Genomic DNA, 17,065 nt, shown 5'->3' with positions numbered 1-17,065 from the left:
AAAAATACACCAAAACTGCCAGGTGCAGTGGCTCACGCCTATATCCCAGCACTTTGGGAGGCCAAGACGGGCCAATCACCTGAGGGGAGTGTGTGTGTGTGTGTGTGTGTGTGTATGTGTGTGTATACACTTGTTCACTTCAAGCACAGTGAACAGCCAATGACAAGAATTTTACAACTGTAAAACTCCCCTTATAATGGCAGCTTCTTGTATTAAGTAAAAGCAGACTTGGGAATGCCCACACAGTTCCTCTTACCTTGTGATCACATGGTAGTAATAAATCTTCCCTTCTGGATCTCGGGCTGTCTTCCAGTTGGGAGGTAAGACAATAGTTTTTGGTTTGGGAGGAGAGGGGGGCGGCAGATCCAAGAGATTATTTGTCACAATCATTTCAGACTACAAAGAAAACACACACATTTTTGATCAGTGATCTCTCTCTTAATCTGTCTGAATAGGACAAAATAGCCCAATTAAATATGTAAAAATGTACATCTATGTCCTCTTAAAAAAAAGGATAAAGGAAAGGTACATTCTGGAAAATTAGGAGCAGTATATATAAAGAGCTTTATGGAGCTACCATAAAATTGACAGTTGGCTCTAAGTTTACCATCTAAGATATTATATTAAAAAATAGCCAGCCAGGCACGCTGGCTCACTCCTATAATCCCAGCACATTGGGAGGGTGGATCACCTGAGGTCAGGAGTTCGAGACCAGCTTCGCAAACATGGTAAAACCCCGTCTCTACCAAAAATACAAAAATTAGCTGGGCATAGTGGTGGGCACCTGTAATCCCAGCTACTCAGGAGGCTGAGGAAGGAGAATTGCTTGAACCTGGGAGGTGGAGGTTGCAGTGAGCTGAGATTGTACCACTGTACTCCAGTCTGGGCTACAAGAGTGAAACTCCATCTCGAAAAAAATAAAAATAGCCAGCAGTTTATCATGTATAGCAGCATTTTTCATACCAACTGCAGGATAGCAATTAGCTAAATGGGCTCCAGACATATATTTATCTTAAAAAACAAAAATAACAACAACAACAACAACAAAAACCCGAGAAACCAAAAAAAAAACAAAAAAAACCCCAAAAAACCCTGAGAAGCAAATATGACAGAATGTTAACATTTATCCATTATATTTTTTCTGTATCTGAAACCTCAAAACTATAAAATATTAGTGCCACATTCTGAAAAACATAAAAACCTCATAATCACTTATGGTCTGAATTTTGTTTCCCTAAAACGTGTATAGAAGCCCTAATCCTGCTGTCACTATTATCGGGACACAGAGCCTGTAAAGAGCTAATTAAGATTAATGAAGTTGTTAAGAGTGAGAACTTCATCTAACAGGAAGGTGTCCTTATTAAAAGAGAAAGTGACACCAGGGGACACTCGCAGAGAAAAGGCCATGTGAACATACAGCAAGAAGGCAGCCATTTGCAAGCCAAGGCGAGTGGCCTCAGGAGAAACCAACAGTGATGACACCTTGATCTTGGACTACCAGTCTAAAGAACTGTGAGGAAATTTCTGTTATTTAATTTACTCAGTCTGTGGTATTTTGTTACAGCAGCCCTAGCAGACTAGCAATCACCATAAGGATACATACTTATTCCTTCTTTTAAGCCTATTAATGAAGATACTTTTTTCAGCTTTAACTTGCTTGAGTAGTTAAAGAGGAACCTGAAGACCCCAGGCTCAGATAAAATGTTTTCACTCTTAAGCAACCTCGGGTCTTTGAGCATTCTTGCTTTGTGTATACTTTTCTTTATTTCACCTAGCGGGGGATTTTTGGCACAGCTTAAGTTTCACTTCCTCCATTCCCCTATCCTTTAGCTTATAAAGTGACCTCTTTTCCCCAAGCTTCTGTGTCACTTAACACTCCAAATCATTTCTCTCTTATAGTTTAAGGCAAAAAAGAAAAAAATATATTCCAAACCATTCAGTACTTATTCACAACACAAAACTTTGACTACTTTTAGTGTTACTCATTGTGACCATCATCTCTCTCTTATTTGGAAGATCAGCTTTTAAGAACACAAATGGAGTCTGGGCACGGTGGCTCACGCCTATAATCCCAGCACTTTGGGAGGCCAAGGTCGGCAGATCACGAGGTCAGGAGATGGAGACCATCCTGGCCAACATGGTGAAACCTTGTCTCTCTACTAAAATACAAAAACATTAGCCAGGCATGGTGGCGCGCACCTGTAATCCCAGATACTCAGGAGGCTGAGGCAGGAGAATTGCTTGAACCTGGGAGGTGGAGGTTGCAGTAAGCTGAGATCGTGCCATTGCACTCCAGCCTGGGCAACAAGAGCAAAACTCCGTATCAAAAAAAAAAAAAAATACAAATGGAAACTTATTTATTTTTGTATTAAAAATGCCTAGACGGCTGGGTATAGTGGCTCACCTGTAATCCCAGCACTTTGGGAGACAGAGGTGGATGATCATCTGAGGTCAGGAGTTCGAGACCAGTCTGACCAACATGGTGAAAACCTGTCTCTACTAAAAACACAAAAAATTAGCTGGGCATGGTGGCAAATCTCAGCTAACTTGGGAGGTGAGGCAGGAGAATCGCTTGAACCCAGGAGGCGGAGGCTGCGGTGAGCCGAGATCACGCCATTGTACTCCAGCCTGGGCAACAAGAGTGAAACTCCATCTCAAGAAAACAAAAAAAAGTGTTTTAAAACGTTGTACAACATGTATAGTGAAGTATATCACACAATTCTACATGCCTAGTCCATGGTATCTAGTACAGCATCATATTCTAGTACAAGTTAAGCAGCCCTAATACAAAAATCCACAACATTTTGAGTGCTGACATGACACTCAAAGACCATGTTCAAAGGAAATGCTCATTGGAACATTTCAAGTTAGAGATTTTCAAATTATGGATGCTCAAGAGGTAAGTATAATGCAGATTATTCCAGAATCCATAAAATCTGAAACATTAAACACCTCTGGTCCCCTGAAGCTCAGATAAGGGATACTCAACCTGTACATGGTAAATACTAATAAGCTGATCTAGAAAATTATTACTATGTACAGGTGCAGTGGCTCATGCCTGTAATCCCAGCACTTTGGGAGGCCAAGGCGGGTGGATCACGAGGTCAGGAGTTCAAGACCATCCTGGCCAACATGGTGAAACTCCATCTCTAAAAATACAAAAATTAGCTACACGCTGTAGTCCCAGCTCCTCAGAGGGCTGAGGCAGGAGAACAGCTTGAACCTGGGAAGCAGAGGTTACACTGAGCCAAGATGGTGCCATTGCACTCCAGCCTGGGTGACAGAGACTCCGTCTCAAAAAAAAAGAAGAAGAAAATTACCACTTCAAAAATATAAAAATACAAGGTCAGAGTAAATAACAAATGAAAAGGCTCCTAGGAGCAAAATATATATATTAACACAACTGTAAATTCCACAGAATTAAATAAATTGTTTTTTACAGAATGGTTGAGTTCATGCCCTCAGGGTGCTCAGGTAAATTTGGTGGCTACACAAATTTAAAAACGGGACAGGGGCAGTGGCTCACACCTATAATTCCAGCACTTTGGGAAGCCAAGGTGGGTGGATCACCTGAGGTCAGGAGCTTGAGACCAGCCTGGTCAACATGGCAAAACCCTGTCTCTACTAAAAAAATAAAAATTAGCTGGGTGTGGTGGTGTACACCTGTAATCCCAGTTACTGGGGAGGCTGAGGCAGGAGAATCGCTTGAACCCAGGAGGTGGAGGTTGCAGCGAGCCAAGATTACGCCACTGCACTCTAGCCTGGGCGACAGAGTGAGACTCAGTCTCAAAAATAAATAAATAAACAAATCAACACAGAACACGTGAAAAAGCAAAAACAAAAATAAAACCCACAACAAAACCAAACCAAAAAGAAAACCTTCTACAGACAAAGTAGACAGTCAATTAGTTTTAACAACAGAAATATTTCTTACTGGCTGCAAGGGCTGAGACTGCCCTGGTGCAACTATTGTAGTCACTGCTGCAGCTGGCTGTACCACCACTCCTTGTGGATGAGCTGTGAAAATCTGTTGCCCCTGGATATACTGAAGACTTGGCTGGGCATAACTCTAAAAGATAAAATGAAGAAATTAATAAAGAAACTGACTTCCAAGTTGGCAATCTTATTTAAAGATATACCCAAAACATTTAAAAATTTTTTTGTATATATATTTGGACATAATGTGTAAAACAATTTTTTGTTTCAAACACCACGGTTTCTTTTTTGACTAACTCCCTATTCATTCACTTACTCTGATTTTACTTTATCATAAGAAAATAAAAACTTTTTTTTTTTTGCTCATAGAAACTTTCCAACTGTTTAGCTTTCAATGACACTGGAATGACACTAAAAACTAAACAGTTGGACAGTATGAGCAAAAATAATGAAGTCCTGCTCCTGGGATATCCAAGACACAGTGCCACGCTGCTCTTTTCAGGAAGTTTTTTGCTACCAACTTGTAATGACAAACAGATTGTTTGGACCAGAAAAGGTCAAAAGGTATGAATCATAGTAAATAAGATGATCACATTTGTTTTAGTTTTTTCTAGTCTTCTATGATAAAACTCCTCATCAGAAAGACAGTAAAATCAATGCATCTGAAATTCTCACCACACACTAACTTATACAGTGTTCTATGATGCAAGAAGCCCTTTAACATATAGCATCTCATTTAGTGCCGACCACCATCAAAAGCAGGTACTGCCATGCTTGGAGTTTCATAAGAAATAAGTACTATGCTAGGGCTTAAATCCACTCTGTAATTATTTCTCAATCATAGAAAATCTGCTTAAAGAAGAGGCAACAAAAAGACTGAAAAATAGCCTTGCTGTCCTAAGAGCTGATGACTGCTAAGGAATTGAATAGATATGTATCCTGTACTTAAGGACAGATTTTGCTCCTATAGACTGAGATTCTACCAGGTGAAATGATTCAGAAACCTTAAATGATAAGTACTCAAAACATCAACTATAATTTCAAATGATACCAGTAAAAACTCAAGTAGTCTGAATAGGCAATGCAGCTACCTAGCAGGTTTCTGGATGAGTAATTTTTGACAGGACACAGGAAAAAGGAAAAGAAGAATACCTAATTTGGTATTCTGGATTAACTTAATCTACTCAGATAATAAATCAGACTCCTGGTAATTAGGATTACAGGTGCACACCACCATACGGCTAACATTTCTGCATTTTTTGCAGAGATGGGGCTTCACCATGTTGCCCAGGCTGGTCTCGAACTCTTGGGCTCAAGCAATTCGCCTGCTTCGACCTCCCAAAGTACAAGGATTACAGGTGTGAGCCACCCTGCTCAGCTGCATATAAACATGTTGGGGTAAAGACCATCCCACAGACATCTAGAAGTATAGGTTTAAGAATGTCTGCCCTATCTAGTGTGAAGGTTACAGGTGTGAGATAAACACACCTGTCCAAATATTTTCTTGATATCCTTATTCTTATTCTAAAAGTTTTTTTTCCAAATACATATATATATTCTAACTTATAAATTTTTTTTGTTAAAAACTAAGACGGTAGGGGAGGGGTGAAGAAAGGTTAATTAATGGGTACAAACATAGAGTTTGATAGAAGAAACAGGACCAAGTATTTGATAGATCAGTAAGGTATCTATACAATAATCTTACTGTCTATTTCAGAATAGCTAGAAGAGAATAACTGAATGTTTCTAGCATAAAGAAAAGACAAATATTTAAGGTGATGAATATCTCAATACACTGATTTCATTTTTACAAATTATATGAATATATTAAATTACTGAATGTACCCTGAAATATGTATACCTATTATGTATCAATTAAAAAAAAAAACTTTAAGACACAAACACACACATTAGCCTAGGCCTACACAGAGTCAGGATCATCAAGGTATCATAAGGCCACAGGAATTTAATTTTTCAACTCCATAATAATTTTAATGAGGACCACTGTTGTAAATGCCATCTGTTGTAGACCGTTTAAAACACCATCATGTGGCGCACATAACTGTATTTATGAATAGGTTGAACATAAACATTTCTGATTTCCCTAAACAGAAATCCTAAATGCTATAAAATCTGAAACTTTTTGGGCATCCACATGGTGCTCAAAGGAAATACTTGCTGGAATATTTTTGATTTTGCTTAGGGATGCTCAACTGGTAACTATATATAATGTAAATATTCCCAAATCTGAAAAAATCCAAAACCAAAACACTTATGGTCTCAAGCATTACAGATAAGGGATACTCAACCTGTATACATTTTCTCTCTCTCTTTTTTTGAGACAGTCTCACTCTGTTGCCCAGGCTGAGGTGCAGTGGTGCAATCTCGGCTCATTGTAACCTCTGCTGCCTGGGTTCAAGCAATTATCATACCTCAGTCTCTTGAGTAGCTGGGATTATAGATGTAGGCCACCAAGCCCAGTTAATTTTTTGGTATTTTTAGTAGAGATGAGGTTTCACTATGTTGGCCAGGCTGGTTGGTCTCCATCTCCTGACTTTAAGTGATCCCCCCAACTCACCTTCCTAAAATGCTGGGATACATGTGAACCACTGCGCCTGTCTTATTTTCTTATCCCTCTACTCATACCATGTGCAAGTGACCATATTCTCTTGCCTTGACTACTATTGGCCTCCCTACATTTTTTTTTTTTTTGAGATGGAGTTTCACTCTGTTGCCAGGCTGGAGTGCAGTGGCACGATCTCTGCTCACTGCAACCTCTGCCTCCCAGATTCAAGCGATTCTCCTGCCTCAGCCTCCCCACAAGTAGCTGGGACTACAGGCATGTGCCACCATGCCTGGCTAATTTTTGTATTTTTAGTAGAGACGGGGTTTCGTCATGTTGTTCAGGCTGGTCTCAATCTCCTGACCTTGAGATCCGCCTGCCTCGGCCTCCCAAAGTGCTGGGATTACAGGTGTGAGCCACCATGCCTGGCCTATTTTTTTTTTTTTTTTCCTGAGACAAGGTCTCACTTGTTACCCAGGCTGGAATGCAGTGGTGCCATCAAGGCTCACAATAGCCTTGACTTCCTGGGTTCAGGTGATCTTCCTGCCTCAGCCTCCTGAGTAGCTGGGACTACAGGAGCATGTCACCACGTCCAACTAATTTTTGTATTTTTTGTAAAGATTATGTTTCGTCATGTTACCCAGGCTGATCTCAAACTACTAGGCTCAAGCAATTCTCCCGTCTCAGCCTCCCAAAGTGCTTAGCCTAGATGCCACCATGCCTGGCCAGTCTCCTACTTTTGCCCTTGACTCCTGTAATCTTTTTTACCCAGAGCAGCCAGTGATCCTCTTAAAATATGTCAAATCATGCTATTCCATTCTAACTGCTCCCGTGGATTTCCATATTACTCAGTCTAACAGCCAAAAATCCTCTAAAAGCCCCCCGAAAGACCCTATTGTAACTTCTTTGACTTTATTTCCTACTACTGGTACCTTCACTTATTTGGAATATAAGGTTCCTTCACTTATTTGGGTCTCATAATTTATCACATATTTTGACTGTGAACATTTAATATTCTGATTTTATAAAACAATAAAAAAGCTAGTTCAAATTCTAATTTTGAAAAAAAATAAAATCACCAGGACAAAACATGTTATTTCTAGAGTGACCAGGAGTTCAATCATCCAAATTTACAACAGAAAAATGCTAATATTTTGGAGGACAAAATTTCTTTGGCCATCAATGACAACAATATGTTCATGAAGAATTTTTCTGACAACATCAGATGTTTAAGTAAGGCTCATAATGCAGACACTAACTAGTATTTGATTCACATGGATTAAAGCTGTAGTTTAGAAGATCAGTTCCAAATGTTGGCTGGGAGATATCAATAACAGCAGTATGTACTTATTGTTTAAAAAGACTTCTAGGCTTTTAACAGAAAGTATTTATTCGGTTTCTATAAGCCAAGAAAGGGAAAGTGATTTGCAGTTTGACTGAAATAATGCAGAAGATATGCACATTTGTGAGACATGTACATATATCATGTGACTGTTAAATAATTCTATTTGCTAAGGAAAAACCTTTATGAGATTTTTGTTTTAATATATTTTTTCTGTATCACAGAAAAACATAAATGATTGGTTTTTTGTACCCAGGCTGGAGCTTCAACCTCCTGGATTTAAGCAATCTTCCCACCACAGCCTTCCCAAATAGCTGGGACCACAGGCATATGTCACCACACCCGGCTAATTTTGTTTACTTTTTGTAGAGACAGGTTCTCACTATGTTGCCCAAGCTGGCTTCAAACTCCTGGGTTCAAGTGATCTTCCTGCTTCAGCCCATCAAAGTGCTGGGATTACAGATGTGAGCTACCATACCTGGCTGAAAAACCTATATGAGATCTGCCACTCATTTGAATGACTTAAAATTACACAAATGCAGCCAGGCACAGTGGCTCAAGCCTGTAATCCCCAGCACTTTGGGAGGTCAAGGCAGGTGGATCACCTGAAGTCAGGAATTCGAGACCAGCCTGGCCAACATGGCGAAACCCTGTCTCTACTAAAACTACAAAAAATTAGCCAAGAGTGGTGGTACACGCCTGTAATCCCAGCTACTAGTGACGCTAAGGCAGGAGAATCGCTTGAACCTAGGAGGCGGAGGTTGCAGTGAGCAGAGATTATGTCACTGCACTCTAGCCTGGGTGATAGAATCAGATTCTGACTCCAAAAAATATATATACATATATATATGTATATATGTATACACACACAAATGCTAGTTTCTCAAATATATATCAGCTAGAGGTATCTTTAAATTATGACTTTTTTTTTTGAGACAGTCTTGCTCTGTCATCCAGGCTGGAGTGCAATGGCGCAATCTCAGATCACTGCAACTTCTGCTTCCCAGGTTCAAGCAATTCTCCCACCTCAGCCTCCCCAGTAACTGGAATTACAGGCACCCACCATCATGCCTGGATAATTTTTGTAGAGATGGGGTCTCACCATGTTGGCCAGGCTGGTCTCGAACTCCTGACCTCAGGTGATCCACCCGCCTTGGTCTCCAAAAATGCTGGGATTACAGGTGTGAGCCACCACGCCCGGCCTAAAATGTGATTTTTAATGGGAATTAAAAAGCAAGTCTGAGAAGGTCCAATATGTTATAGAGGGAAGAATACAATTTTTCTGTCACCACTTCTAGAAGAATAAAAAATCATTACTACTTTATATCTTAATCACTTCACTTTATATTAGGTCAGCGCAAAAGTAATTACAGTTTTTGCCACTTTTAATAGCAAATACCACAATTACTTTTGCACCAATCTAAAATGAAAAATTACGGTCAGAGCACACAAACTCTTGAGATGTAATTTAGTATAACTTTGTGAGAATAAGTCACTTGTTAGTGTCACAGGACCACTGTAAATTACATGACCTCTGTTAAAATTGAGCTTTTATGTTTAGTATGCAGTTGTATAAAAAAATCAGTCACCAATTAGCTAGGCGTGGTGGGGGGTGAGCTACTTGGGAGGCTAAGGGAGGAGAATCGCTTGAACAAGAGAGGTGGAGGTTGCAGTGAGCCGAGATAGCGCCACTGCACTCTAGCCTGGGCAACAGAGCCAGACTCCGTCTCAGAAAAAAAAAAAAAATCAGTCACCTTCTAATAATAACACATTTGCTCCAAATATTAAAGATACTGAATATGTATATATAACTAGACATAAATATATATTATATCATGTTATATGTTACTTCACCACCAAGGCTAAAATAGCTTGCAAACTCTCAGCAGTCATGTTGTATGGTTAACACTGGGCTTCAAAAACATAGACCTCAAGGCTTCATCCTGGAGGTCAGATTTTTTTTTTTTGAGACGGAGTCTCACTCTGTTGTCCAGGCTGGAGTACAGTGGCGCTCAGCTCACTGCAACCTGCACCTCTCAGGTTCATGCGATTCTCCTGCCTTAGACTCCTGAGTAGCTGGGATTACAGGCGCGCACCACCACACCTGGCTAATTTTTTTGTATTTTTAGTAAAGATGGGGTTTCACCATGTTGGTCAGGCTGATTTTGAACTCCTGATTGGAGGTCAGATTTTTAGGGCCAGACACTAGATGGATGAACCTGACCAGATGTTATTTCACAGCCCATTAATGTCAATAACCTCCCCTCAGTATTATTAAGGTAACTATTTGTGTAATAACTGTAAGTAACTATCAAGGTATTGGTGCTTTGAATCTATCATTATTAATATCCATTATTTTATCCAAATCAAAACCATCCTGAGGCATTCTGCTCATTTTGTAGATGAGAAAACAAAGATTGAAGAATATAAATGCCTGTTTCTAGGACGCACAGTAAATGATAAACCAGAACTCAACACACACACACTAACAATACTCTATGCTTCTCATTACCCCAAAGTCCAATATCATCAGATCAACTAATCTCACAGAGAAGAGAATGGCAAGATAATTGAACCACCACAGCCCATTTACCTACTACTTAAGCACACACAAAGTAGATTAGGGAATCAATAAGTACTTCTTGACAGGGACACAATGAAAGACTAGAAGCAAGTAAATTGTGATGCCTGGCTCTTTAGGCTAATGAATAAACCCAAGAGAAACTTTTTCCTCATTGGGAAGGAATAAATGGATTTTATTTTATTTATTTATTTTTCTGAGACAGAGTCTCGCTCTGTCACCAGGCTGGAGTGCAGTGGCACGATCTCTGCAAACGGCAACCTCTGCCTCCCGTGTTCAAGCAATTCTCCTGCCTCAGCCTCCCGAGTAGCTGGGACTACAGGCGCGCACCACCATGCCCAGCTAATTTTTGTGTTTTTAGTAGAGACAGGGTTTCACCATCGTATCCATCTCTTGACCTTGTGATCTGCCGACCTCAGTCTCCCAAAGTGCTGGGATTACAGGTGTGAGCCACTGCACCCGGCCAGATTTTATTTTATAAGAAAAACCAAACGACCAGTGAGCTCTTTACTGAGGAGTCTTGAATGGATACCTTCCATTGTTGTTTCTTAGACTCTAGTACTAAGATTAAAGATATATTTCAGGAATAGGAATGGGGACAGATATAAACCATTTTTACTGTATCCCTCATACATACTTTAAGGGAAAAACTCAAAACTAATGGCTTGGTCCAAGAAAGAATATGGGTCATATCCAAGTAAGAGTGACAATAAAAACAAAACCAAAAACACCAACATGGACAAAGCAGAGCTCTGACCAGAAAAACAAAAAGAAAGAAAAAAGAAGAAAAAACAAACCAAAAACAAAACCCAAAACATTCTGTAGGAGGCAGAATTAAACACACTCTCTCCCCCGACACACACACACACACACACACACACACACACACACACACACAGAAAATGCATACCCGATGACCAATAATGCCCATATTCTTACCAGCCTTCTATAACACTCGTAACAGTCATTTTAAATCAAACAGGAAATAAAAAGCAGAAAAAAAACTATAAGCATGTTTAATGGAATGCTCTTTATAATTATGAAAATTAACTTTTTAAATGACTACCCCTAGGAAAATGGATAATGACTTTATAAGAAAATATGGCATTATACCCATTAAAACATTTATGTATGTGTATGTATATGTACGTACACACATACAGTATAATAGACAGTAAATAATTTGAAAAAGCAGTTACAAATCATTTTAAGGAATTGAGTCAAATCTCTTTCCCCTACTCTAAAATCCCATCACAGTGGTTCCTTATGACCACTGGCTCCTTTTAAATAAAGTCTGACTTACTATCTTAAAAAAAATTCATTTTAAGTAGGACAACATGAGATTAAAAAAAGCTTCAAGTCTTCCAGACAAATTTTAAAGGATCATAAAAAATGAAAGTAGTTAATACAGTTAGGGTTTTAGTAATTAAAGCAGGATGCCTTGTCATGGCCATTTTAACAAATGTTTTGATACAGCTTCATTGTGAAAATATGAACAGAAGTAAAAATTACTGTTTAATACTAAGTATTGTGTGCAGAAAACACTGCTAGAGTCTTCAACATCCACAATAATTCATTTTTAAGGGATAAAGAGGAGTGATGGGAGAGACACCAAAATGTGGTGATAATGCTTTGAACATTTTTTTTTTTAAGCTTAAAATGTATTTACTGCTGGTCAGGCACAGTGGTCACATCTGTAATCTCACCACTTTGGGAGGGCCAAGGCAGAAGAATTGCTTGAGGCCAGAAGTTTGAGACCAGACTGAACAACATAGTGAGACCCCACATCTTAAAAAAATGAGCAGGGTACGGTGATGCACACCTGTTGTCCCAGCTATTCAGGAGGTGGGAAGATCACTTGAGTCCAGGAGTTCAAGGCTGTAGTGAGCTATGATCCCATCACTACACTCCAGCCTGGATGTCAGGGCAAGACCTAATCTCTTAAAATAAAATAAAAAATAAGTTCTGCCTTGTATAATTTAAAAAACAATGATGATTTTATTTATTTATTTATTTATTTTTTGAGATGGCGTCTTGCCCTGTTGCCCAGTGACACAATCTCGGCTCACTGCAACCTCTGCCTCCTGGGTTCAAGCAATTCTCCTGCCTCAGCCTCTCGAGTAGCTGGGATTACAGGCATACGCCACCACGGTTGGCTAATTTTTTGTGTTTTTAAGTAGAGACAGGGTTTGGCCATGTTGGTCAGGCTGGTTTTGAACTCCTGACTTCAGGTGATTCGCCTGCCTTGGTCTCCCAAAGTGCTGGGATTACAGGTGTGAGCCACTATGTCTGGCCTGACCATGATTTTAGAAAACACAAAAATATTACCATGACAAAGGGTTCTCCCTTGTCAGAAATGGAGACTTGCTAACAATGATGTGAGTAAGTTGGAAAGTGAATCCTCTATATGTAGTTCAGCCTTCAGATGACTGTAGCTGTCGCTAACAGCTTAACTATAACTTCATCGAAACCCCTGAGCCAGATCCACCCTGCTAAGCTGCTTCTGAGTTTCTGACCCATGGAAACTGTGAGATAATAATTACCTATTGTCTTAAACTACCAAATTTTGGCAATATTTCACACGATAAATAACCAATACATATAAAATTGATCAATACATACAAGTGGTCCACGGTAGCACTTCCTCCCTTGTACCAGATTTAACTAACATCCCATGAACAGACCATAAAACAGAAAAGAGAAGTTCCAGAATTAGTTACCTGTACAATTGGTGGAGTTGTCTGTGAATAAGGTGATGTCACACCATAGACTGTTGGACATGTCTGTCCTTGATAATATATGGTTGCTTGAGACTGTGCAGGAGAATACTGCTGCTGTACACTGACAGACTGTTGGTTTGAATCCCAAACACTATAATTCTGTCCCTGAACTGGGCCGGGGGCCGGCACTGGCAAGACAGCAACGCTGGAGTCTTGGTGTACTACACCATCACTCTGGGTCACATACTGGGAACTGGAAACTTCCACAGGAGCTGCCACATGTGGCACCACTGGTACTGGTGGAGGGGCAGAAAGGGGTTCTGTAGAATGTCCCACCAAGGGCTGAGCATGATCATAAGGAGCAGGAGAACACACTGGGTCCATGCTGGGTGTGGGCAGGAGCACCTTTCCAGCATTAGGGTTGCTGGGATCCACATAGGCCTGCATGGGATAACCTGGTGGGTAACCAGCAAAGGGATGATGAGGGGCATTATAACCAAGAGAGTCATAGGGCAGTGGTGATGTCATTCCCAGGTTCTGCATCTGTTGCTGTTGTTTCTGAGCCTCCCGCTGAGCCACCTCTTGCTCAAACAACTTCCGGCGTTCCTCTGTAGAAAGTTTATTGCGGTCTTTAATTCGTACTTTCTTTTTAGAAGTTGGTGTATCATATCTAGAAAGAAAACAATAAGGACCACAAAACATTTCTCCCTAAATCATAGACATAATCAAAGCACTAATAAGTATTATGTCACTCATGACTAAACCACTAACCACATCAAACCATATTTGGCACTGGTTTGAAAGTATACTCAAAATTACTGAGCTCATCTTGCAGACAACAGAATCCCAAGGAAATTGACAATGAGATGAAAATAATTTCAAACTATACTAAAAATTACTCAGCTAGTCTTGCAGACAACAGAATCCCAAGGAAACTGACAAAGAGATGAAAATAATTTCATCTCTATTCTTAGCTTCTAGAATTTTAAGATTAAAGATAGATATAGCATCCTATTCCATATAGCTGGGAACATTTCTATAATCACAAATTCTAAAATTAAAAGAAAAAACAAAGTAAGTGTCATAAACCAAGACATAATCCAGTACTCAATCCAATTTATTATCCCTAAATTCTACAGTATGGTTAAACAAGAGATTAGATATGAAGAGAAATAGTTGAAAAATAACATTTGAATTCAAAAGTCCAATGAATTCCAACTAGGAAAAGAAAAAGAAATTCTCATAACATAAAGTAGAAAGCCATATACAAAGAGAACATCTTAAAAGAAGACCAAGAGAAAAAACAGATTACTTAAAGAAGGATGAAAATTACACGAAGTCTCACAAAATCAGTTAAGGAAGCTAGAAAATTGAAGAATAGAGTCAGTATGTTGAGAGAAACTATTTTCCCAACAAAACTTCCTTTTAAAATCGAGGAAGAGGCCGGGGGGGTGAGGTGGGCAGATAACCTGAGGTCAGGAATTTGAGACCAGCCTGGCCAACATGGTGAAACCCCATGTCTGCTGAAAATACAAAAATTAGCTGGGCGTGGTGGTGTGCACCTGTAATCCCAGCTACTCAGGAGGCTGAGGCAGGAGAATCGCTTGTACCCAGGAGGCAGAGGTTGCAGTGAGCTGAGATCACGCCACTGCACTCCAGCCTGGACAACAGGGCAAGACTTCGTCTCAAAAAAAAAAAAAAAAAAAGGGGAGGGGGTGTGGGGAGTATGTTTATGTAGACTTGTACATAGCAGTAATATTCACAATAGCCAAGCAACTATGAAACGATGAATTTATAAACTATGGTGCATGAATACAAGGATGACTACTCAGCAATTTAAAAAAACTATTGAGAAACACAATAACATAGATTAATGAATCTAAAATACAATATTATTACAAGTGAAAGAAGGCAGATTCAAATGCTATATACTATACACCACTTTATATATAACATAATGGAGAAGACAACACCAGAGGATCAGAAAGGAGATCAGTGGTTGACAGGAGTTAGGGATGTAGAAGGGACTGACCACAAAGGGGCACAACGGAATTTTTGTGTTTTTTTGAGACAGAGTTTCATTCTTGTCGCCCAGACTGGTAAGCAATGGTGCAATCTCAGCTCACTGCAACCTCCACCTCTCAGGTTCAAGTGCTTCTCCTGCCTTAGCCTCCCCAGTAACTGGGATTACAGGTGTACACCACCACACCTGGCTAATTTTTGTATTTTAAGTAGAGACAGGGTTTCACCATGTTGGCCAGACTGGTCTCGAACTTCTGACCTCAAGTGATCCACCTGCCTCAGCCTCCTAAAGTTCTGGAATTACGGGCGTAAGCCACTGCACCTGACCAGAAATTTTACTCTTTTTTTTTTTGAGACGGAGTCTCACTCTGTTGTCCAGGCTGGAGTGCAGTGGTGGGATTTCAGCTCACTGCAACCTCTGCCTCCTGAGTTCAAGTGATTCTCCTGCCTCAGCCTCCTCAGTAGCTGGGACTACAGACACGTGCCACCACACCCGGCTAATTTTTGTATTCTTTTTTTTTTTTAATTTATATTATAATAAATATGGAACACTTCATGAATTTGTGTGTCATCCTTGTGCAGGGGCCATGCTAATCTTCTCTGTATTGTTCCAATTTTAGTATATGTGCTGCCGAAGCAAGCAATTTTTGTATTCTAAGTAGAGACTGGGTTTCACTATATTGTCCAGGCTGGTCTCAAACTCCTGATGTGATCCATCTGCCTCAGCCTCCCAAAGTGCTGGGATTATAGACGTGAGCCACTACACCTGGCTGGGAATTTTTTAAGGTGATGGAAGTGCTCTGTATAATGAACGTTATGGTGGTTACAAAACTGTATGCATTTTTTTTTTTTTTTTTTGAGACAGTCTCACCTTGTCGCCCAGGCTGGAGCACCTGGCATGATCTCAGCTCACTGCAACCTCTGCCTCCTGGGTTCAAGCGATTCTCATGTCTCAGCTTCTCAAATAGCTGGGATTACAGGCGTGAACCACCATGCCTGGCTAATTTTTTGTATTTTTAATAGAAACGGGGTTTCACCATGTTGGCCTGGTTGGTCTTGAACTCCTGACCTTAGGTGTTCCACCACCTCGAGACCCAAGAATTCAAGACCAGTCTGGGCAACATGGCAACATCTCATCTCTAGAAAAACAAACAAACCAAAAACCAAAAAACTGGGAGTGGTGGCGTTCGCTTTCATCTACTGGATGAGAGGGGGTGCTGAAGTGGGAGGATTGCCTGAGGCGGAGCAGGTAAAGCAAGGATGTAGTGAGCCATGATCGTGCCACTGCACTCCAGCCTGGGCAACAGAGTAAGACTCTGTCTCAAAAAAGACCTAATTAGACAGAGATAGGCATACTCAAAATTTTATCAATGTCAAGTCTCTACAGAATCATCTCTTTGATGGGTAGGGTTCTAAAGAAGCAGATTCTAAAGAAGAATAAAGTCTGAGAAAAGACAAGATTTCCTAGAGGAAAACCAAGAAGTGGGTAGTGATTTGCTACCAAGACCTAATAGAAGTTACAGTCATCATGAGCCCCAGAAAGAGATCTTGCCATATGTGAAAATTTGTGGGAGAGAGGCAGCACTGCAGACCAATAAAAAAGGATGGGTTTTCAAGTAAATAGTGCTGGGATAATTGGGTACTAGAGAAAAATAAAACTGAATCCCTCCGTTATAATATATACAAAAATTAATTCCAAATGGATTAAGGACTTAATTCTCTTAAAAGAAAATACAAAAGAATAGCACCTCCTCAAGGATAGGGAAGGATTTCTTAAAACACAATAAGCACAAACCATAAGGAAAATATACTATATATGATATATTCAGCTAAACCATAATTAATAAATTCTATGTATCAAAAGGTACAAAGAGTCAAAATACAACCCATAAACTGGGAGA

At 40.0% G+C, this 17,065-nt stretch overlaps 1 protein-coding gene and 1 non-coding gene across 4 annotated transcripts in view; both read right to left on the bottom strand.

Moving 5' to 3' along the window:
- The window catches only part of SETD2 (SET domain containing 2, histone lysine methyltransferase), a 154,499-nt gene that overhangs the window by 30,019 nt on the left and 107,415 nt on the right, over positions 1 to 17,065 (bottom strand). For all 3 annotated transcript variants that reach the window (XR_010338977.1, XM_064367008.1, XM_064367010.1), the window contains 3 exons: positions 13,143 to 13,812; positions 3,935 to 4,069; positions 257 to 396 (listed from right to left, as the gene is read on the bottom strand). Coding sequence is in view for 2 of the 3 variants with exons in the window: in XM_064367008.1 (XP_064223078.1) it covers positions 257 to 396; positions 3,935 to 4,069; positions 13,143 to 13,812 (945 nt within the window). In the remaining variant the exon portion in view is untranslated. The remainder of the gene's footprint in view (positions 1 to 256; positions 397 to 3,934; positions 4,070 to 13,142; positions 13,813 to 17,065) is intronic.
- On the bottom strand, positions 15,702 to 15,808 carry LOC135270891 (U6 spliceosomal RNA). Its single transcript, XR_010339046.1, has one exon. It is a non-coding gene; the product is annotated as a U6 spliceosomal RNA (small nuclear RNA).

Source organism: Aotus nancymaae, unplaced genomic scaffold, assembly GCF_030222135.1.
Source record: "Aotus nancymaae isolate 86718 unplaced genomic scaffold, 86718_ANA_hifiasm-v0.15.2.pri h1tg000067l, whole genome shotgun sequence".
Classification (NCBI taxonomy): domain Eukaryota; kingdom Metazoa; phylum Chordata; class Mammalia; order Primates; family Aotidae; genus Aotus; species Aotus nancymaae.
This window is presented reverse-complemented; position numbering and strand designations above follow the sequence as displayed.